General features: G+C 43.4%; 1 protein-coding gene across 3 annotated transcripts in view; it reads left to right on the top strand.

Annotated features, from left to right (window-relative positions):
* The window catches only part of LCLAT1 (lysocardiolipin acyltransferase 1), a 154851-nt gene extending 131920 nt beyond the window's left edge, over positions 1-22931 (top strand). For all 3 annotated transcript variants that reach the window (XM_066618672.1, XM_066618670.1, XM_066618671.1), the window contains exon 7: positions 19618-22931. In XM_066618672.1, coding sequence (XP_066474769.1) covers positions 19618-20117 — 500 coding nt within the window. In that variant the 3' untranslated portion in view covers positions 20118-22931. The remainder of the gene's footprint in view (positions 1-19617) is intronic.
* Positions 22932-24315: the final 1384 nt, after the last annotated feature.

Consider the following 24315-nt stretch of genomic DNA (forward strand, 5'->3'; position numbering starts at 1 on the left):
TCGTGACCAGAACACAAATTGACCCAGTCTATATGAGGATAATTGAAGTCCCCCATGATTACAACCCTGTCCCTCCTTGTCACCTCCCTGATCTGCTTCCTCATTTCAAGGTCCCCTTCCAGTTTCTGGTCTGGAGGACGATAGTATGCCCCTAGTATTATATCGCTCCACAGGCCTGGTAATTTAACCCACAGAGATTCTATGGTGGAGTCTGACCCATCTTCAATCTCTACTTTGCTGGATTCTATCCCTTCTTTAATGTAAATGGCCACCCCACCTCCAACACGCCCCTCCCTGTCCCTCCTGTAGAGTTTATAGCCCTGGATTGCCGTATCCCACTGATTTTCCGCATTCTACCAGGTTTCCATTATGCCCACTATGTCAATGTTTTCCCTAGTCCCCAAACATTCCAGTTCTCCCATCTTTGCTTGGAGACTTCGGGCATTTGCATAAAAGCATTTGTACATGGAATGCTTATTAGCTCCTTTGTCCCCACATCCTCTCACTGTGCCAAACCGTCTATAACATCCCATCATGCTACCATTCCCAATTTCTTCTCCTACTCTGCTTTTACCTTGTTGTTCTCTAACCTCCCCATCCCCATCCTATAGGGATGAGGAGTCCCAAACCGGACGCTCCTCGGCTCCTGTCGGCTTTCCCCCAGGGATCAGTTTAAAAGCTGCTCTGCCACCTTTTTAATGTTATGCGCCAGCAGTCTGGTTCCATTCTGGTTCAAGTGAAACCTGTCCCTCGTACAGGCCCTGCTTGTCCCAAAACGTTCCCCAGTGCCTAACAAATCTAAACCCCCCTCCCTACACCACCGTCTCATCCACCCATTGAGACCCCTGATCTCCGCCTGCCTAGCTGGCCCTGCGCGTGGAACAGGTAGCACTTCTGAGAACGCTACCTTTGATGTCCTGGCTTTCAACTTCCTACCTAATAGCCTAAATTTGGCCTCCAGGACCTCCCGGCTACACTTGCCCACGTCATTGGTGCCAACATGCACCACAACCACTGCCTCCTCCCCTCCTATCTGCTTTTGGTGTGCATGAACCCATCAGTGCTGTGTTAAGCACTCCTGTTACCTCAGCTACCCAGGAATCAGTTTGCCAGGTAGGCAGCCAGGGGTGATAACTGTTTCCTTTCCAGCCTTTCCTTCCTTGAGCACAGCTGCTGCTCTAAGCATCTTCTGAACAGGTGCCCTTGACTGTAAAACATTGCACCTGTTCCTTGGGAAAGCAGGCCCAACTCCCTTGCCCTTGCCCTTGGAAATAGCAACAGCTACTGCCTAGCTTCCAGATTTGCTTTCAAACTCTATTTTCCTTTGTATCCTGTCTTGCACCCAAATATTGCTTACTCATGATCCATCAATCATTTCAATGGGGGCTTTTTATGGTGTGGTTTTTGTACTGCTTGAAGTCAAGCAAAAAGCAACCCAGCTGCACAAACTGGTTTTCATATTGAACATAAGAACATAAGAACATAAGAACAGCCCCACTGGATCAGGCCATAGGCCCATCTAGTCCAGCTTCCTGTATCTCACAGCGGCCTACCAAATGCCCCAGGGAGCACACCAGATAACAAGAGACCTCATCCTGGTGCTCTCCCCTACATCTGGCATTCTGACTTAACCCATTCCTAAAATCAGGAGGTTGCGCATACACATCATGGCTTGTACCCCATAATGGATTTTTCCTCCAGAAACTCGTCCAATCCCCTTTTAAAGGCGTCTAGGCTAGACGCCAGCACCACATCCTGTGGCAAGGAGTTCCACAGACCGACCACACGCTGAGTAAAGAAATATTTTCTTTTGTCTGTCCTAACCCGCCCAACACTCAATTTTAGTGGATGTCCCCTGGTTCTGGTATTATGTGAGAGTGTAAAGAGCATCTCCCTATCCACTCTGTCCATCCCCTGCATAATTTTGTATGTCTCAATCATGTCCCCCCTCAAGCGTCTCTTTTCTAGGCTGAAGAGGCCCAAACGCCGTAGCCTTTCCTCATAAGGAAGGTGCCCCAGCCCCGTAATCATCTTAGTTGCTCTCTTTTGCACCTTTTCCATTTCCACTATGTCTTTTTTGAGATGCGGCGACCAGAACTGGACACAATACTCCAGGTGTGGCCTTACCATCGATTTGTACAACGGCATTATAATACTAACCGTTTTGTTCTCAATACCCTTCCTAATGATCCCAAGCATAGAATTGGCCTTCTTCACTGCCGCCGCACATTGGGTCGACACTTTCATCGACCTGTCCACCACCACCCCAAGATCTCTCTCCTGATCTGTCACAGACAGCTCAGAACCCATCAGCCTATATCTAAAGTTTTGATTTTTTGCCCCAATGTGCATGACTTTACACTTACTGACATTGAAGCGCATCTGCCATTTTGCTGCCCATTCTGCCAGTCTGGAGAGATCCTTCTGGAGCTCCTCACAATCACTTCTGGTCTTTACCACTCGGAAAAGTTTGGTGTCGTCTGCAAACTTAGCCACTTCACTGCTCAACCCTGTCTCCAGGTCATTTATGAAGAGGTTGAAAAGCACTGGTCCCAGGACAGATCCTTGGGGCACACCGCTTTTCACCTCTCTCCATTGTGAAAATTGCCCATTGACACCCACTCTCTGCTTCCTGGCCTCCAACCAGTTCTCAATCCACGAGAGGACCTGTCCTCTAATTCCCTGACTGTGACTCTAATATTGACTATGTGCAAGAGTCCCTTGCCCCCTCAGTCCATTCCCTTTTCACCATGCTGAAGGGAGAAAGAGTGAGGCACTGCAGGATCTCATGCGTCACACATTAAACCAGAATGGTTGCAAATTAAACTGGAGACTTTGTACGTAGGCTGGGATGACTGCAGACAGGCAAAAATAACATAAACCCATATGATTGTTAGCTAGACCTATTGCCTGTCTTAACTACTTGAAAGATGGAACTCCAGCTCTTTTCACCAGGGTGATCTGGTACAATGGAGATCAGAGTACTTATACATTTAACCTTTGTATAGAAGAGGGAATTTTGGCAGGTGCAGCTTTTTAAACCCTTCCATGTTGAGCTGCACCTGCCAAAATTCCCTCTTCTATTCAGTGGTTTAAAGGTGTAGGCACTCTGTCCTCCATTGCAACTGGTTACTCTGCTTTTCACTCACTTCCCTGTGAGTGGGTTTCTTCTACCCAGAGCTGTGTGAGCTTATGGGCAGCTGGAAGAAGAACCCTTCCTGCTTGGAAATCTTATCATTTGACTGTTATGATGTCATCAGTCTATCTTATTGGCTAAGTGAGCCTAGCTAGGTATCTGCCTCTGTTCTGCCAGGAGGGGAATTGGTGGCAACATGAGCCAATCAGCTGGCTCATTCCTGACTCAAATGGAAGAGAAAGGCTTTTCTCCTCCTCTGGCTTTTGGCATTTTGCAAAACAAAGGGCCAAGGCTGCCAAGCTGCTGCTCCAGCAGCTAAATCCATAGAAGCTGCTGAAGAGCCAAAACTGTCCCAAACACAGGAAAATAGGCAGAAAATACACAGAAAGAAATGGGAACTCAAGGAAATAGAGATTCATCACACATGCATTTGTGTGTGTGTCTAGTTTGGCACTCTGGCTACCCAACAGTAGAAGTGTCAGAGTTAGGGACCACCTAAGCTCAGGAATAGCATGATATATGAGTACATAATTTGCACAATGTCTGTATGTTGCATACAAAAGCCAAAAGAGGCAAGCATAGAATATTTCTAGCAATATGAAAATATTTTTATTTCTCTGAGTGGACAAAATTGTTATCATACCTTGATTTTAAAAAAAATTTTAGAGGGCCAATGGGAATCAGATGAAATTGCTTCTGAGGCTGGATTTATCTTGTAGGCTGCCAGCTGACCATCTCTAATCTAAATTATCTCATGGTAGGAACAAGAGGGAAAATTCAAACAATTTTCCTTATGAATCTTTAATGGCATCCTATTTAACTGAAATATAGCTTGACTCCCTTTCACTGAAATTTTTTTTCTTTTTACTGTCTTATTTTTAAAAAAATGAAAGCCCTTTTCCGTTCAGTGAAAAGCAGTTGTGCTAAATAAATAATGTGTGTTACAAAGCAATATACTGCAATTAGAAATCCATTATAGTCTAATTAGGCATTCCATTATTAAATTGATGTCTTTGGCTTCCTTCAGGTCTCTGGTTAATCCTGAAACAAATTCTTCTTTGTGAATAAATATTAGTCAGTCATAGTCAGTCATAATTAAAGAGTATTTATTGGAGCCAAGACTTTTCATTAAATCCGTTTCTGATTAAGATGGCTCCCTGAGTACTGGGTTGATTGAACGTAATAAGATTTGTCCACTTGTATATCCTGGTATGACAGAAACTGTTTCAGTGCCAGCAGATTAGCAGCTTTACGAACATTTCTCCATCCATCCACTCATGGATTTAAAACACCTGTCCCTTCCAGAGTTATATGAGCCATATTCTGATGTGCTGCTTTGTGTTATTGGGTAAGCATGCAACATGCAATTCCATGTTGCTGCATCTTTAATGTAAAATATGTTTTAAACAGCATCTCTTCTGCTAGCCAGTTCAGAATGTTAATTGAAACTCAGACCACTCATTCAGCTGAAACTAATTTCCTTCATAGGATGAACCTGTTTGCATCTGTGTGTGTAAATCTGCTAGGAATGGTCACTTACTAACACATACTTATCTAGAATGCTATTCTAAAGAAAAAGCAAGGGATATCCACAGAACATTAGCTACTTGAAAGAATGTGGAACAGATTTTATCTGTTTCATTATGAGTAGTTCAAGAAAGAGCTTTAGGCCTCAATCCTAAACACATCTACCTAGGAGTAATTATCATTGAATTAAATGGGGCTTACTTCTGAGGAAGCATGTTTAGGATGTAAGAGATAGATAAACTCCCAAATTATCTGTCTTGGATTAGATTCCAAATTAGTGTATTCCTACCAGTTTCATTTCTGAATACTTGTGTGAGAAGACATACAGAACCTAGAAATTACTTTGTAAAGGAAAAAGATTGTTTATACAGGGGGAGCCTGTTTATCTGTGGATCTGACTCAACTCAGGTTCCCTGGACCTGCGTTGAGCCAGACTGGACTCCACCTAAACTCTCCAAAGGGGACCAGAGCCTCTGCGGACTTCAGAATAGCCCCGTAGCACAAAAAAATCTACTGCCAGTTTTCACCTGAAAACCAGAAGTGACAGTTTTATGTCCTTAAAAGCGCAGGGGAAGCCCTCCGGGGCAGGGGGAGGGTGGGAAGGGGGCAGAACTGGGCAGGGGAAGGAGCGGGCCCAGAAGGGGGTTAGAAGGCTATCCCCTTTCCGGGCTGGGGAACCCACCACGGATCTCCTTTGTTCTGCGCCCACTCAATAGCCATATGGTCTTTCTGTTCTCAAAAAAACATCTCTTACCTCATCCTCCCTCTCTAACTGCTGCCTGGTTTTCCTTCTGTTATAATTTATATGACTTTGTTTAATACACTGCTGGATGTAAATATAATATCTCTCTCTCTCTCTCTCTCTCTCTGTATTTATACCACTTATATTTATATACTGCTTTTCAACAAAAAGTAGTTCACAAAGTTTTTCTGGCTTCTGTCTGCTCCTAGATTCAACACAAGATCTTTGTCCTTGCCTTCAGAGCCCTGTGAAGTGCTATTCCATGAATTACAAAGCGACTGAGCTATTAATAAAAATACACAACATACAAAAAGTAAGGACAAAAGGGTTGGAACAACAAGTTATTTTCAGCCTCTCAGGATGACCAGGCAGAACTGATGATTCACTGTTCTTTACTCCACTGATGAATTTAGCAACTGCAAGGTTTCTTTAGTTATGCAAACAAAACCAATCAATAAATATATATGATACATTTTCACAGCATTCACTGCCAGCACAATGAGTTACTGTACATAAGAGAAATCCAGAACTCCACAGGGACTACAGTGCACACCCAGAGCTCAGCACAGGCAGGATTGTCGCCTTCACTTCAAAGTCCAGTGAGTTATGTGCATGAGCCATCCATTGGCGTTATTATGATTACAGGAGTCATAAGAACATAAGAAGGGCCCTGCTAGCTCAGGCCAAAGCTTCCTGTGTGTCACTGTGGCCCACCAGATGCCCCAGGAAGCACATGGACAACACATCCTTATCTCGCCTTTCCATCCTGCACCGTCCAGTGGGCTAGTTGCTTCTTAGGCAGGCTTCCAGCTTCTAGCATATTTGAGGAAGTTTTATTACTCCCCTTGGACCATTGGACCATTTCAGCGACGTGGAGAGGGGGGATTTGCTGTATGGGAAACAGTCTATCCTCCATATCTACTTTACCCAGGCTTCGTGCACTGGAGAGGACACTCTGTTCCAGAACCACCATTCAGAGTGCGATACCATAGTCTTCCAAGACTGAAGGATGCCAACTAGCTATTACTCCCCTTAATGTTGCTGCCCATACACTTCTCAAAGTCTTTCTTGGCCTCCCGTATCATTTGTTTACATTTCTTTTGCTAGAGTTTGTGTTCAATTTTATTTTCCTCATTGGAGCAAGCCTTCAATTTATGGAAGGCAGCTTCCTTGCCCTTTATAGCCTTGCTAATTTTTGATCGGGAGGATGTTATCATGCCCCCAATATATTACAATGTTTCTTGGGCCTGGTAATTTAACTCGCAGATGGCCGAAGCGAGACATCTTCCCTGCTCTTCATTGAGAAGACATAGCACTGGATTATCCCTCCAATGCTAGGGTTGCAAGACAAAAGTGATGATTAAAGTGGGCAATCACAAAATGGTGTAAGTATCTGTGTCTGGCAACCCAGACAACATCTGAGTGCCCATGATTCTTATGCAGCTGTGTTTGGCAATCAAAATAGCAATGGCTGTGCTAACTAGGGCTAACTTCAGTGTATGAAATATTATGACATGAATGCTGAAATATTATTGTATTCCTTTGTCATGAGTGAGAACCCCTTCTTCTTCCTCCTAAATTATAGCCAGCTTTATTGAGGCTGCCCCAGAAGCAGATCATGTATCACGCATATCCTTCCTCTTTCAAATGTAATTTGGAGTAACATGACTGCCTGCTATCACCAGAGAACCAAAGGTCTTAACCACAACCTAACTCACACCTGAGTTGACCCAATGTTGCTCACCTGACTTGGGAAGGGGAAATTTGAATGTCAGTTCACTTAAAACCAACCTGTCTGGGGTGGCCAGGCCTAGGCTCCTAAAAAGAGGATGAAAAATTGCTGCAGGTTAGGACAGCAAGATGCATGGGCTTTGTGAGGTGCTGGTCAAGCCAAGATGAAAGCTATGATGCTACCCAACCAAGAAAGAATTAACTCCTAGAAGATCTTTTTCTCTAGTGCCAGGAGGATGCTGAATTGAAAGTGGATAGTTTAAGTCAGGGAAGTCTTAATTAGATTCTATTTTATTTTGAACTTTGCCTATTGATTTCAAGTATCGAATTTGATCATAGGTTTGTGTGTGTCTTTCCTGGTTCAGTTTTAATCCCCAATAAAGGTTTTCCTTTGATTTGTACCTACCTTGTACCAGCCTACCTTGTGCTTTAAGCCCACAGTGCAGTTGGACTTCTGTTTCTGGCATCCTACTTAGCCTTGCATACTACTCAAAGAAGGCTTGAGTACCTGTGTGATCATATGGGCCTGTATGGCACACACATGCATGTATGCACAGAGGCAAAGCAAAATGTTCCTTATCCTTCTCCCAGCTCAGATAACTCAGTTTGAGGACTGTCAGTTGGCAAACAGACTGATGGTGGTGGAAATGAGTAATCTACCCTACATGTTGGGTAGGGTATGACTGTATGTATGGCTTCTTTTAATATATATGATCTTAGATACACCAGATTTCCCAGAAGGAAATGTGGTGCTTTTTGATGCCACCTTGGAACTGCCAAGCCCTACAACAGAAGTGTAATACCAAGTGAAAATTCAGTGATGAGGCACAACAAATGAGTGAATAAAAAACATTTGGGCTGCAACTCTTTAAGATTTACATAAAGAGTAAGCCCCATTCAACTTACTGTAGATACTCGCCTATAAGGTGAGAATTTTTCATACAAAAAATCCAGCATAGATTGTCTCTTTGTCCTATCTGTGGGTAACTCAGGGGTCAGGGCAGTTCAGGTGTGTCGTGGCAGCTAGGAGAAACCCAGAGGAGTTGCAGGCATGAGCTCACCCTGTGCAATTTCATGCTCTAGCTGGCCATGCTTTATCTTTCCCAATAGCTCCTTCCTGCCAGCCAGCACATCACTTAGGGTGCAATCCTAACCCCTTACGTCAGTGCTTTCCAGCACTGCCATAGTGGTGCCAATGGGTCATGTGCTACATCCTGCAGTTGGGTGTCACTCATGAAGGCCTCCTCAAAGTAAGGGAATGTTTGTTCCCTTACCTCAGAGCTGCATTGCCCTTATGTCAGTGCTAGAAAGCACTGACATAAGGAGTTAGGATGGTGCCCTTAGGCAGGCAAGCAGGCTGTCACTGGGTTTTAGAGCCTGTTGTCTACACAGTACAACTGCAGATTTAAAAAAATTCCCTTCGCTTCCTCTCTCCTTCCTTCGTTCCTTCCTTCCCTCCCCCTGGATGCCTGCAAATTTTACTCTGCACAACTTCACACTCTGGCTGACCATGTTTTCCTCTGCTTCTTCCAACAGCTCCCTCCCATAGGGAGAAACTTCACAGCCAGCATGTCAATTAGGCAAGCAGGTGGGTAGGCAGTCACTGGGTCTTAGAGCCTGCCATTCACAGACATGGTGCTATGTCATTTTATTATAGGACCTGAGGACCTGTAGTTTTGAGTGTTAGTGGGGAATTCCCAAATTATAGTCAGACACCCCCTAAGTTTTACCCCAACTTATCTGGCTGCAATCCTAACCACACTTTCCTGAGAGTAAGCCCCATTGAACAAAATAGAACTTATTTTTACTTAGAAGTAAGTAGAAGAAACTTAACCTGGTTAGGATTGTGCCTTTTATCATAGAAAATTGCCAGGTTTTTTATTCAAAACCTGCCCTTGACTTATCTATGAGATCGACTTATACTTGTGTATCTACAGTAATAGGGCTTGCTTCTGGGCAAACATATATAGGATTGGATTATCATGTGTCGATTTTAAAAAAGGGATTACAGTATTCAGAAAAGCCTTGGCAGTCTGGCCAGGCATATATGATGTTGTAGTCCTATTTCTGCAGTATTATTAAAGAGAGATAATGTGGATCAGATTGATTTGTCTATCTCTGTCTAGGAATGCTTTTTGCAAATGATAGCTACAACACAATATCATTTATTAGAACATTTTAGTCTGTCATTGTGCTAAAATGTTTATAATACTTTATGAAATTCCTCAGCACATTTACATTTCCTTCCCTTCTCTAGAGTTGAACTTTGGCTTAGAACAAAGGTTATATTTCTGTTGGCAGTTCAATTTTGTTCTATCAAGATAAGTCTACCTTATATCCTCATTCATCTGCATGACCGGAGAGGCATGCAGTTGGGTAGAAAAAGTGCTATTTATTTTCTATCAGATTTTTTTACATCACTTGCCTGAGGACATGCACTTTGGCTTTGGATGGATGAACATCTCCAATAACAATAATGTACACACTGTGGAATATTCAAAAACAAGATGGTTTGAAAAATTAAGGCAAAATGGAAAGACTGGATTTTATTTTGTCTTATGCTTAGTAGACAAAATATAGGCATTGGACAAAGTCATGAAGGAGTAATATGCCAGGCTTCAGTCATGACCATGTAGAGTTCCAGCTGCTGAGTTTAAAAGTGGAATGGTTTTCATTATCATGCCCTCCGTATCAACTCCTAAGGTATCCGGCTGGTCAGTGTTGAAAGTGAATACCAGGCTATGAGCCCATTCCTATCCAGCTTTCCATTGCTGATGCAACCATGCCAATAGGGTGTGTGCTGCTGTGGGGGGCCAGTCATTGAGGCCTTTGCAGTGTAAGAGAATGTTTGTTCCCTTACTGCATTGTGTCTGCACCAGTGCTGGAAAGTTGAATAGGGTTGGGCCCTTAATGTCCTCTGGTTTGATCCAGCAAAGCAATTGTTATGTTAATTTCTTAAGTGTCACAGATCATATCAGGTTTAAGGCAGGGTAACAGAAGGTACCATTCAGATTGAATGCATCTACAAAAACAAAACACCAAGCAGTTCCTACTCAACATTTACAATGACTGATCAGAAACACCTAGGATATGGCTGTCAATCTGATTTACGAACTTGATTTATGTACTGCTCCCTCTCTTGAAACTTTCCGGTGAGGCCTTGTCATTTTAGACAAGCCTTCTGAGTTCCTGGCCTTTTTAACAACATTTTTAAACATCTTTTTACACCTTTTACCACCTGGTTACAGGCCATGGGTCCTTTTTATAAATTGCTGCTGATTGCTCTTTTAAACTTTTTACCTGCTTGCTGTCTTTTAGATATCTGTTGTTAATATATTTTTACCTAGTTTTAAATTATGTTTTTAATGTGTGTTTTATTTATTGTTCTAAGCCGCCTTGGGTCCCTAGAGGAGAAAGGCGGGATATAAATAAAGTAAATAAATAAATCTGCTTCCCTCCCATCCCCTTGCCAACACCTACCATATATCATGGCAACAGGGAGCAAGGGGCTCGTGATCATTTAGGAGCACCCCCCTCAGACCTGCTGCAGACCCTGGCCTCTGTGATACTGTAGTTGTGCTTGCATACGAGCTAGTTGGTACAGTGTTTTTCAGACGTTATCAGAAAAGGGCTGCCGTTGCACTAGCATATGTGGAGATACACTGGCCTGTCTCAAGGATAGGATTGTGCTATCAGTGATCTATTTGGAAGGCGCCTGAGGACTTGCTTTAATCCTCAGTAAGCAGGTTGTCATTTTGACTACTATGAACTCTAACCTCACTATGTAATTTAGAATTTTTTATCCTATGAATTTGTTTATCCTTTAATCATCTCATCAGATTAAATGTTGTTTTCTTTTTATAAAGCCGGCTTTGCGCCAATAAAGAATTTCCTTCAATATTATACTGGAAATCTAGCTGATCAATTTAAATTTGTGTAAATTGAAGAAAGACGCTGTGATTTAAACAGAGAATTAAAAGAAACTAATACATTACATGAAATAGAAAGCGACTTATCATGTGCTACTGAAAATGTGTTTAACTGAAGAGAGTGATTTCCTTGGGAAGCTATTGCTTTGATCACAAGCTTAGTTGGAATAGTTGAAGTTGCCTTTTGCTGGCCTGAAACGCAATGCCTAAAAGCAATTAACTTTTCATTGTTGTTGCTGAGAGAAAGACGTCATGTCTGTAGATCCTGAAATGTGAGCATTTTTAAGGAGAACACAAATGTACCTAAGGAAATATTAATAGAAAGGAGCCAGACAATCATGCTTTCTGGGTCTTTTTCTGTCTAGTAGCTTCTTAAATAGCTGACACCATTGCACATTTTGTTGCTTAACTTTGTCAAGGATTGATACAGGTCTTCTGAAATTATGGAGTCTGTGGGCAGAAAAATAGTGAAGCTTCTATTTTTCCAGATAATTAGAAGAGCACTACTGTCACCAGGCACATTCTTCTCAGCACATTCAAAGAAGTACATTCTGGAGAAGTTTAGCCATCCAGTTTGAAATGGGTCCTGACTGAGGCCTTAAGAATCTGATCCTGGCAGCCCAATTCTATTCAACTAGTGGTTGCCAAACCTTTTAGACTGGCAGCTCCCTTGGCCATAGCTCCCCATTAAGCCGACAATCTTATTCATTGTATAGGGTGGCAGGTTTTTCACGAGGATTCTGCGGCTCCCTGGCTGGTTTCTTTGGTTCACCAGGTATCCACAGCTCACAGTTTAGGAACCACTGCTATTCAATGCTGGCGCAACAGAGCCACTGGGCCCATACTGAATCCAATGCTGAAACTGAGCAGGCTGGAGGTAGCATTTGTTCCCTTATCCTATGTAGAGCCAGCTCAATGGGGCTACTTGGATCTGTGCTCTCGTCGACCGTAGGATTGGGCTGTCAGTCACTTAGGGCACAATCCTAATCAACTTTTCAGCCCCGACCTAAGGGCAATGTAGCTCTGAGGTAAGGGAACAAACATTCCCTTACCTTGAGGAAGTGTCCATGACTGCCTCCCAACTTCAGGATACAGTACGTGTCCCATTAGCAGAGCTATGTCAGAGCTGGAAAGTTGGTTAGGATTTGGGCCTTAGTATGATCGCAGACGTTGGCAGTCATGTGTAGAGCTACTTTTGGGTGACTGCCATAACACACCGCAAAGTTTACTAGTTTTCCAAATGCAATTTCCAGACCCTACGTCAACCCAGATGGCCAGTGTTCCCCATAGTTATTCAAGCTACACCAGTTGCCATACCATCAGGGGCTCATTGACCTGCTCATTCTGTTTGCAACATGTCATCAACTGGTACTAGGGTATTTGCATCCTGGATATTTGTTTCCTTGTCAAATGTGTCCCAGTCATTGGCGTCCAATACCGGGATACGTTTGACTAGTACATGGGTGTCCAGGTTGCAGTGGTCTTGTCATTGTCATCAACCTGACAGTTATGCCTTTTTGCTGTCTACATAGGACAATGGTCAGCTTGTACAAAAGCAAATACGTGGCCACAAATCAGATATCAAACACGCCAATGGCAATGTTCAGATACCAATAGAAGAAATCCGTATCCCAAAACACTATGTTGCTGGCCTCCTGGTCAGCATACATCAGGGGTGTCCAAGCTTTTTGGCAGGAGGGCCACATAATCTCTCTGACTCTGTGTCGAGGGCTGGGGGGGAAGAATAAATTTACATTTCAAATTTGAATAAATTTACATAAATGAATATATAAGAGATAGAACTTATATGAATGAGTGAAGGTCTTGCAGTAGTTCAAGGCCTATAAAAGACCTTGCACAAAGCAAGGCCAGCCTTTCTTTTGCTGCCTTCACAGATGTGAAACAGCAAGCAGTGAAGGGAGCCCTTGTCCCACAACTCACGCAAGAGATCGAACAGTTTGCCGACACGCTGAGAGCAGTTGCATCAGGCCAGCATGGGCTCCAGCAAGTCTCCGGAGGGCCAGAGGCTCATTGGAGACTAAGGGTTCCCTGAGGGCCGGATTGGGAGTCCTCGAGGGCCGCAAGTGGCCCCAGGGCCGGGGTTTGGGTACCCCGGCATACATCAATAAAATGGTTTCAAAGGGAGACGTTAGTGTGATTTAATTTTTATTAATTTTGAAATATTTACATTCTGCCTTTGTCCTGAACACTCAGAAATGCCTAAGGCGCTAAGAAATGTAAAAACTTTAAGACTGTAACAAATTAAAATTGATAAAATTACAGCGGCCACAACAGAGCACAATACAAACAAAACAACAGGCAACGGTGAGTAATGCAAGCACAAACAAAACACCAGGCAATGGTAAAGCTATACAAGCACAAAGAAAACATACTAATCCAGTGATTCCCAAACTGTATGCCACAGTGCCTGAGGACGCCATGGAAAACTCATAGTGGCGCCATAGAATGTCCCTGGTGGCCTTTTTCCTGGCTCTCCTGAGTGCCACCCTCAGGTGGTGGAACATTTTATAAGGAAGGGGGGCAGGCCCTTTCGTTCAAAGCCATTTAGGGAGGGGTTCCCAAAGTGTGCATCACAGTGCCTTAGGGCATCGCAGCACACCCACAGGGGACCCATGGGATGTCCTCAATGCCCTGTCCCACTTGTTTTCCTGGGCACAACCATCTTGGATCTTGTGAGATTTTGCGAGATCCAAAATGGTGGCACCAGGCTGTGCCAGGAAGAAGAGGCTGCGGGGGCATCATGATCCCGGTAAGTTTGGGAACCAGTGCATTTAGGGCTTTAAAAGGTAACAACCAACATTTTGCCTATTTATTTCAGCATAAAATTCAACCAGTGGAACTGGTATAGCATTCTGAATTAGAATGTATGGGCAAATGTGATCCTATGCAATGCGAACTCAGTCAGGACTGTGGAATTCTTTCCCACTACAGTTGTTAAATTAACATAGTAGAGCTCGTAAGATAGTCCAGTCACCAGTGACTATTGCTAGATCACTTTAAAAAAACAAACAAAAAACTTGCATATATTTGGGCTCTACATAAACATGTCAAGATCACCTGCTAGCCCTTGCATTTTCTGACCTTTTGTCCCCACTGCTTTATACCTTTTTTCTCAGTACCAGTGTATGTATTATACTTGCAAACAAATAATAATACTTCATTCATATGCAAGTGTGAGCCATGGAAGCTGATGCCACAATGTTAGCCTCTCCAGTACTACCATTAGACTCCTTGTTTGTTTTTACCACTAACAGCTATCTACCCCCTATTGTTGGTAACCTGTGGTTTTATCCTCCATTGAAATTATTCATGTTTAGAGACACAAAAGTCTCTTCAGAGATTACAGAATGTTCTTTTGGTCATCCTTATTACACAGAGACAGCCTGCCTGCTTTACAATTACTTGGTCTTTTCAATCACATCCTCACTGTAAACAAATTTCTGGGAGCAAGGGCAACCAAAGTCCATCCAGTTCCTTCTACTAAGAAGCACGTAAAAAATGTGTGTGAGCAGAGGACAAATAAATATTTTAGTTTAAATAAGCAAACCTATTATCTGCTGCCCGACCGACAACTTAATGTCCCATAATGGCTACCTAATAGTTACATACATCATAGCAGCAAATATATTTGCTTGCAGTCAGGCTTAGCATTCCAAAACGAAATCTATGTACCTGACAGTCACAGTCAGTAGTAAGTCTCTCTTCATCTAGGATGCCAGGCTTTTGCATGTGTTTACAATTAACTTGCCACCAAGCTGCGAACTTGTTACTAGGTCGCCAAAGGACAACCAAAAACAAAGAAGAGCCCAATCTTTTCCAGTGCCAGTGCAGTTGTGTCAATGGGGCGTGCGCTGCATCCTGTGGTAGGGAGGCAGTCACAGAGGTCTCCTCCAGGTAAGGGAAAATTGTTCCCTTTGCAGCTGCATCGGTACTGGAAAGTTGGATAGGACTGGGCCCAAACACCGTAGTTGTGTCTTAAGTATTTAGAAAACTTAAGCAGGTGAGTCAAACTACAGACTGCATGTCATGTGTACTACTGCAACACATTATTGACATACTTTTTAAAAGACATTCTTGGACAGGAAAAAAAGCCATCTTACAACTAGGAATTCTAAAGCTGAGAGTCAAATCTGTGTTAAGAGTTCTCATGACAGGTGTAAAGCAGTGAGCAAAGCCACTAACTGTAAGTTAACAGCCTGATCCTACCTAAATGTCCCCCTACCAATGCTGTGGTGCCAGCACAGGCTACACTACATCCCACAGGGGAGTGTAGTAGGCAGAAAGTCTCCTTGGGTAAGGGGACATTTGTCCCCTTGCCCCAGGATAAGCCCCAGCCTGTGCAATGGGCCAACTCAGACCCACACCAGCTATATAGCTGGTGCAAATTTGCACTGATCTATGTCAGTGGAACAGGCCTGGGAAGGGAGATAGGATACAGCATGCGCTGGTGCTGTTGATCCTTCCCCTCTCCTGGACCTGAGCCACCCACCCCTTGCCTCCATCACCACCCTCCCCTGCCCTTTTACACCCCCTCCCCACACTCCCCCTTCCCATCCGCTACACTGCTCAGCACAGTGCTTACCTGTTCCGGTGGGCGTTCTCCACTATGCCAGTACACGCGGGAAGGCTTTGGCCTTCCCATTGACAGGCCTAGAGACTGTGCTGTCACAACATGCTTTCTGGGCACTGATGGAGCAAGTGCTGTGCTGACACTAGAAGAGGATAGGATTGGGTTGTTAGTCAGACAAATGCACTATATAGTCAAGGAATTAAGAACATAGAAAACATTTATTGCTTTTACATCTTTGCATGCCTGAGTTGCTCACCCACCCCCCAAATTCAGCCATGCACACCACACATGCATGATAAAGATAGACATTGTTGTAGTTTTTTGCACAGCAGGGCAACAGACACAATTTCTCACACAAGAGCTGCAAGACTTTTCTTCAAGAGGTGCTCTTGAAGGCAGGATACAAACTTTGAAAACGAACACCAATAAGTGAATTGTGTCTCGCTTTGCTCTGTGTTTTGTGTTCAGTTCTATGTGCCTTTGTTTTGTCGTGTTGGGTTTGCATCCCTGGTCAAGGGTGGTTTTCCTGGAAAGGAAATGATTGCCGTGTTGAGCATGTACATCATGTGACAAAAAAGGGAATATCAATGACTAGGTAAGATCTGAACAAGGAAAGTTTCTGTTTGTAGCCATGTTGTTAGGCCCAAGTGCAAGGCCCCAGCTGTAACCAACTTTTAATTAGTGCATACCAGGCCTGGGAGAATTGTGGAGGATGCCGCTTCACAGGGCCCTCAGGTATCGTACCAAGTGGGCTTCAAGGCCAATTTGATTAACAACAGGGTTCAGCTGTGAACGTCTCAGGTTGGCAGGGGGGATTCCACCATGAGTAAGAAGGTTTGTGGCACGTCCACCCCTAGAATGTTCGGCTGGAACCGAGTTCTGATTGGTGGATGGGTCAGGAGACCTATAAAGGTGAGGGAAAAGAGTTTCCTTTGTTCTAGCTTTGTCTCTGGCTGAGGGGGCCTGGGATCCTTGACCATCCTGACCCAACTTGACTGAAGCAAGATGGGTTAGATTGGACTTTGGAAAGCTAAGACTTTGGTGAGTGATAGTTAGAGTTAGGAGTTAGTTGTTATTATTCTATTAGTGCTGGGTGTTGCATTGGTGTGCTCTTTTCTAAATTCCTAAAACCTTGACTGATGCAGTGCTGTCTGTATAACTAGTCTTTAAACATTTATTCAATAAATCCTACTTATTACAACTGACTGGATTACTGGAGAAGTTGGAGGGACTGGTTGTGGGAGGCAATCCAGTGTGTCTGGGGTGGACCCTGGAGACCCTGTAGTGGGAGCCTGCTCCACAGTTCAAGCTGAGCCCAAGGGGGTGTAGGCTGGAGTACTACTCAGGGGAGGGTTCCCCAAATTTGGCCTGGCTACCAGGATTGGAAGCTCTGTGGTTTAAGAGCTATTTGGCAACTGGACTTAGAGAGACCCTAGAGAGACCCGCAGGGTGCCAAGTGACCATAATGGTTTATGGCCACTTGATCACCCTTAAGACAATAAAGAGATTACAGGGCCATAAAGGAGTGTGGTCTGGTGTCACACATCAACCCTGCATCAAAGTGCCAGCCATCAAGGCTTCTGCTGCTTTCTTCACTGCTCTTTTGGTAACAATGAGATCAAACAGAAGCCCCCAGGGGTCTGGATTATCCTCAAATTTGAAATGGGGGGTGGGTGGAGGCCTAGCTGAACTCCCCATGGACAAAGTTGGTCCAGGGACTTTCAAGTCCTGACCCCTCGCCTGTTTGTATTTTCACAGTGTACTGGGTCAGTGCCCATCAAGGTAGGCTATACAGCCAGCCAAATTAAATGCCGTTTTAAATAGGTGTGAAGGAACTATCTCTGGATGCACTTTAAGTGAAAGGACCTTCTTTCTCTAATTTCTGGGCTTTACTTTATCTATTGGTTTTTTAAAAAAGGCTTGGCAGTGATACTGTAGCCCTATTCATATTAATAGATGTCATTGAAGAATCAGTGAGGAACACTGAGAACTTTTTAAGGTATGTGCTGCTTAGTGCTATAACGGGAAAGGGCATGCTCCTTTCAACAGTGATTAAATAAATCGCCTGAAGTTTGCCATTTCTGGATATCAAAACAACCAGAATTTTTTATTTTTTTAAAGGCCCAAAACTCCTAAGCTGCCATTTTGTGTTTTGATATATGCATGACCCAGATAACGGCTATGTTTTAAAGCCTGTAATCCCTCTGAATAATAGAAACTAGTAGTTTTCTGTGTTCATACAACAAGATAGAGGGAAATAGGGTGCTTTTAACAGAGAGATTGATTAAATAAATACATTGTGGGCATCACAGGTGCAGAAAATTACATAGATTGACTTCAAGCTGGTGAGGTGGAAGTGGTGAGGGCTGCCTTCTCCTGTCTTTAGTTCCTGCTTGATAAGAGCCCTTCTAGCTATGTGTTCTAGTTTTGAAGGTAAAGTTTGATCCCTTTTAAAGCTTGAAGAGACTTCCTTAAAGACAAATCTTAGATATTTTCAGACAGGCCTTGAAGAGTGCTTTGTTTCTTTGTGTGTTTGCATGAATGCCTATCCTGCCTTTTGGTTTCATTCAAGGGACCATCAAGATGCTGTGCAAAATGAAAATCTAAAACATCCCAATCAGCCAAAAACAATTTAAGCAACAATTAACCAAAAAAGGGGGGGGAACCACCATTCTTACTTTTCTAGAAGTGCAGGTTCTTTTACTTCTGCACCCACACAAAGGTATAGAGCAGAGGTTCCCTACGTTTTTTCACTTGCATACTCCTTAGCAGCCCATTTCCATAAATTGTACCTCCATATTAGCAAAATGTTTATAATTGCTGTTATTTCAAATATGTTTTCAACTACTGATCCATATCTGATAAAACACAAATTGATGACCTGAAAGGAACAGTTGCTGGGGCTTTCACAGCCAGCTAGCTGTCTTCCTTCCTGCTTTGCCAGCCCCACACAGCATTCTAATACGAACCTGCCTTTTCTCACCATTATTCAATTTTTTTTTCAAGTACCCCTACAGGTCCTAGCAAGTACCCCTGGGGGTACACATACCCCAGGTGGGGAACAACTGGTGTAGAGGATAACCCAATTACCTGCTGTGACCAATTTACTAGCTACTTTGCCAATAAAATTACTCTTTTTTTCTTACCTTTACAGTTTTTAGTGATAGTGTTTTTAAAAGTAGCTTCCTTGAGGGGAGGGAGGAAATGGGAGGGGAAAGTGCCAAATGTACATTTTTAAATAAACAAAATGAAGTCCAACCTTTTGTGAGTAATCTGAAACGTGGATCTAGCGCAAGACCACTAAGAAGTGATTTTGGAGGCTTTCAGCATCTAGTGTTGCTGTTCAACATTTCTAAAGCTTCAGCACTGTGCTAGGAGCTGTACTGCATACACAAGTCCCTAGCCCAGAGGGTTTCGATTCTGTGCTGGATCAACGAGACTGAGAAGGGGGAAAGACAACAATGCCTGGGGTTTCCAATGGGAAGTCTGGCAGGAAGGGTGGAGATGAATGTAGGTTATACTGTATGGCACAAATGCACAGCAGTATTGCAACAGCACTATAATACCGTGGTAGCAACATGCCAGGGTAATAACCAGGATAATCACCAATAACTATGGCATTAACCAACAACCTCTTTATGCCACTGGAAAAAGCTTGGAAGATGTTTTGCATTGTCATTAGAACATGTCACAATGCCCATTTAATAATATATAAGACATTTTCTGAATTTCTGGAATTAAATGGATAGATACAGTTGTCAAAAGCTGTTTCGTTAAAGGTGAGAAAACAAATGGTAAAACCTGAGGTAAAAATGTTGGGGCCTCTTCAGTTCAGTAAATAGAAGGATGACATTTTCAAAAGGGTTTCACTAATGTTTGTCTGATCGTGCTTGTCAGTCGTTCACAGTATCTGATCAGTAACATTGACTATATTCACAGTCTTATCTGTTTTCCCCCCTAGGTAATAACCTTGATGCTATCCATGACATCACAGTGGCATATCCTCAAAATATTCCTCAAACAGAGAAACATCTTCTGTATGGGAATTTCCCAAAGGAAATCCATTTTCACGTCTGCCGATATCCGGTGCAGGACCTGCCAACCTCTCGGGAAGAACTGCAGCTGTGGTGTCAGAAGCGATGGGAAGAGAAAGAAGAAAGGCTCCGCTTATTCTACGAAGGCAAAAAATATTTTGATGCAACAGGGAAGAGCAAAATCCCACCCTGTAAATCGGAGCTCAGGGTCATGGTTGTTAAGTGTGTTTCACTCTTGTACTGGACCTTCTTCACACTGGCTGTGTTTGTGCTGCTATACTTGTTCAGCTTTGTCCGGTGGTATTTGGTGACCATGGTTGTCATTTTCATTGTGCAACACAAACTGTTTGGTGGACTTGAATTGGTGGAACTTGCATGCCATCGGTTTTTTAGTAAACAGAATTTACACAACCATACAGGAGACTAAGTGTGCCTGGTGTATTGTGGGGAATGGGGAGGGAATTGAGGGTGCAATTCTAACCAATATTCCAGCATTGACCTCGCTCAATGCAGGCCCAAGTTAAGGTAACAAACATGCCCTTACCTTGAAGAGGCCCCTCTTGACTGCCTCCCACTGCAGGATGCAGTGCACGCCACATTGGCACAGCTACGTCAGTGCTGGAAAGTTGGTTAGGATTGCGCCCTAAGTCTGTGGGTGTTTTTCAGGTGCACGACTGAGTTTACAGACTGGAAGGAGATTTTGCATGAGAATCATTAGTCTTTCTTACTGCTGTCATTGGTTAATACACTTTGCACTTCTGTGGTAAGAGGAAAAAGGATAGGTGTTGCTACATCTGAAGTTTTTTTTAAAATTTTTGAATGTATCTTAAGTGTATCTCTTGCCGGCGGTTCACAACTGCACTGTATCTACCAAACTGTCTGCTGACCTGTCCAAAATATATAGCCATTGAACTTTTTCAGACTTGAAGTTCTAAACAGCTAGAAAATTATGGAGCTAAAAGTGAATATCTATGATCCCTACACAGCCTCGCCATGAATAAAGTATGAGATTTGGAAGTCCCAGCTCAATCCAGAATGAATATATTATTTTCCTTAGTTCTCCCCCCACTTTCTGAGAGAGAATAGTTGGCAAAATTATCATCATTTGAATCAGCAGATTTTTCTGGTTTATGGAATTAGAAAGCAAAATGGGCAGCCCAATCCTAACCTGAGTTGGATCAGCCAGGCCACATGTCCTGTGATGTATCCAGCTCAGATGAGGAGGTGGATGGCTAAGGAGATATTTTCCATCAGGTCACTGCTTCTGGGTGGTGCTGCGCTTTGCACCATAAGCAGTGGTTGTGCCTGCCATAAGCGGCAGGCGTCATAAGCTGTGGACATGCCTGCCGCTTATCCAGGTGAGTATCCCGCTGGGGAAGGCCCCCCACAACAAACAGTTGCATCAAGTCTCGCGGCTTCTCAGGCCAGCTTTGCCCCCAACCCCTGCAAACCAAAATCAGGCAAAAAAGGTCATATTTTTATATAATGACAAAAGACTATAATTGTTTTAAGGGATTAGACTTGTTGAAGGAATTCTTCCTTTTCCCAGTGAATTAAAAGCAGCGCTTAAATTTCATTTGGGGGATTATAAAATAAAGAGAAACTTGTGCTTCTGGAGCCACCTTGAGCTTTGGAAAAGCAAGCTATAAATGTTAAAAATAAATAAAATAAACACTGACTTAAGATAGAAAGGGAATAGTGTTTTCAGACCCCAAATAGCATATATTGGTATGCAACAGAGATTTCCTTGAGCAGTGTCAATAAGAAAGAGCGTTCCTCCTTTCTTCCCTGTGTGCTAAGAATATGAAGAGCCTGGTACATTGCAAAACCAATGAAGGAAAGCATATTGACTCATACTTGAAAAATGCATACAAATGAAGATGACTAAAAATGCTGCCTCCTGCCTGATGATGTTGTTTCACACTATGTGTTAGAACTATGACCTGAAAATGTTACCATGAAGAATTTCACCTCCAAGAGTATAGGTGAGATGATATATATCTTTTTAGTCACATTTTCATTTGTCTGCTTAAGTCTATTGTTCAGGGCCCAGCAACCCCATCATGTAGAACATTTTAACCTGCTGTGGTGAAAACAGCATCCTGTATATAACAAGAGAGACCACATCTCCTTCCCCCTGCCTGGCTTGCAGTACAATTCTCTGTTCAGCTGGGAAGAGTGATACTGACTCTGGCTTCATTGTTGAAGAATGGTCCTTGGATCACTGCATGGACTGCCATCACTGTGTTACTGTTCAATAAAAGTCCTTTGCGTAGTTGTGCAGACCACTGAGTTGCAGGCCAGTTGTTAGCATGAGAGCTTGTCATGCTACAAGGCATGCTAGGCTTGTTCAACTTGTGTGACCATGCTAGGCCTGTTCAACTTGTGTGACCCACCAGGCCCAAAGCAGATCACCAGCCATGTATGGCAGTCCACCATAGAGAGATGCCTGTCTGGGATTGCAAAACAGGGAGGATGTCCAACAAAGGGCATTCCACAGTACATGACCGGTAAGCTGTGTAGGGCTTCGAATGGCAAAAGTGTCTTATTCATAGTCAGACTCCATGATTGATCCATCAGCCACTTCCTGTTTTGTAGAACATCAATGACCTTTGCTGTTGAAGATTTTAAAAAGTATAAAATTACGTCACTCAAAATGCCTTACTGGTGGGGGGTCAGCATTGGTAGCAAGAAATCTCTCGCTTCAATCTCAAAACCTGCCTAAGTGACAGGCAGACTTAGAGTTGCCCACTCTAGTTAGTTAGCTGAGCATACATATATTCCTTCACATTAATTTCTTAGCTTAGTCATATGTCAGCTCAAACGACTAAGCATTTTATTCCTCTTCAGCGCCTTTTTTTTTCTTAGCATCAGGGTGAACTTCTGCGTCGACTGCATTTGTCACCAAATCTTTAAAGATGACAAAGCAGGCAGAAGCATTTTTTCTCACCCTGCACTGAATATTAGTAATACCAGAGCCATAAGCCAGCACATTAAGTCTTGTGTGTTGTTCATCCTAAATGTCGTGTCTAGATTCATGTGTTTGTTCAACCTCTTTTGCGTCTGCTATGTATTTTTATAGGTTCATTTTTTAAAAAAAATTTATTGTGTTCAGACAGAATACTGAGGCATGAAAGGACTCCAGAATAGCCTTAGTTTTCAAATTTTACTGAAAGGTTAGAATGTTTTAGCCATGAATGAAGAATTGACCTGACAGCAACAATAAAGAATTTAAAATGTACATGTGTGTGGTTTTTTTTGCTTCTTTGGCATAACATCAATGTGAAAGCTGTTTATGTTCATTTCATAAGCATACTGGGTGTCACTGTGTTTTCTGCCACAGCCTTTTTGTGCAGCTCTGTGCTGTCATCGGAAACTATGAATGGAAGGCGAGTTCCTCTCTTGCAAGGACCGTTCGCAAGTGCACAGTTCAGTTTCTGATCATGAAAGGAGCTACTATTGATGGCCCTCCACTTCACCAAAGGATGCTTTGGTCCTGCTGCCTTCTATGGACTTATTTAAGAAGCATACAATACAGTGAAACACATGATCAATACAAAAATACAATAAAACAAACAGGGCGTAATTCTAACCAACTTTCCAGCACTGGCATAGCTGTGCCAGTGGAGCATGTGCTGCATCCTGCAGTTGGGAGGCAGTCATGGGGGCCTCCTCAAGGTAGGGCAATGTTTGTTCCCTTACCTCCGAGTTGCATTGCCCTTATGTCAGTGCTGGAAGGTTGGTTAGGATTGCGGCCTTAGCAATTAACAGAGGCAACAACAAGTGAGCTCGGGAAAGGCTTTTGTTTAAAGAGCCAAGTCTTCAGCTTCTGATGGAACACTGAGAAGGAGGGACAGAAACACACATGAAAAGCCAGGGTATTCTAGATTTGGGGAACAACCTCAGGTGTCTTTGCCCATCAATTTTCAGAGGGCCAAATCCTATCTACCTTTCCAACTTAAATATAGCTTTCTCTCTGATCCTGATCCCATTTGGTTGGAAACAAAACGTGTATAGTTGGCCTGCTTCTTGCGTAAGTGTTGCATACCAAGGTTGATACATAAACCAAAAGGCCCAATCCTAGCCTGCACTGGAATCGCTGGCACAGATCCAAGCAACCTGGTGTAATGCTGGGTTGAACAGGAGGGGGGTTAGGATCTGGCCTACGTACCAGGGGCTGCTCCAATACCAGTCCACCACGAAATGCCCTTCCCCAGCCTCCTGAGGCCCACACAACCTTACCTACTTGGGTCGGCACAGAGGCTGGATATGGCCTCCGCGGACCGGAACATGTCCTCGCACTGGCCCAGCCAACTCACCCAGAGGCACAAGTGTGCCTAAGGCACATTTGTAACACTCCCAAACTGGCACAAGGGACTTGTGACAGCCTGTCACAAGGTTGGGATTGTGCTCAAAATCACTTAAAGTCAACACTACCTTAAATTTTAAAAAATGTGTACTGTAAGAACTAAATCACAATACAAGAGACATGTGGGAACTGAGATGACTGAGGGAACAGCAGCTTCATTCTCCTCTGTCAGGCTTGCTTCAGGGCATATACTAAGTGAGTGGAATGGCTGAAAGAATCACCTGTACAATAAACTGTTGTGTTTCTCTCTGTGTGT

This window comes from Tiliqua scincoides, chromosome 1 (assembly GCF_035046505.1).
Source record: "Tiliqua scincoides isolate rTilSci1 chromosome 1, rTilSci1.hap2, whole genome shotgun sequence".
Taxonomy (NCBI): domain Eukaryota; kingdom Metazoa; phylum Chordata; class Lepidosauria; order Squamata; family Scincidae; genus Tiliqua; species Tiliqua scincoides.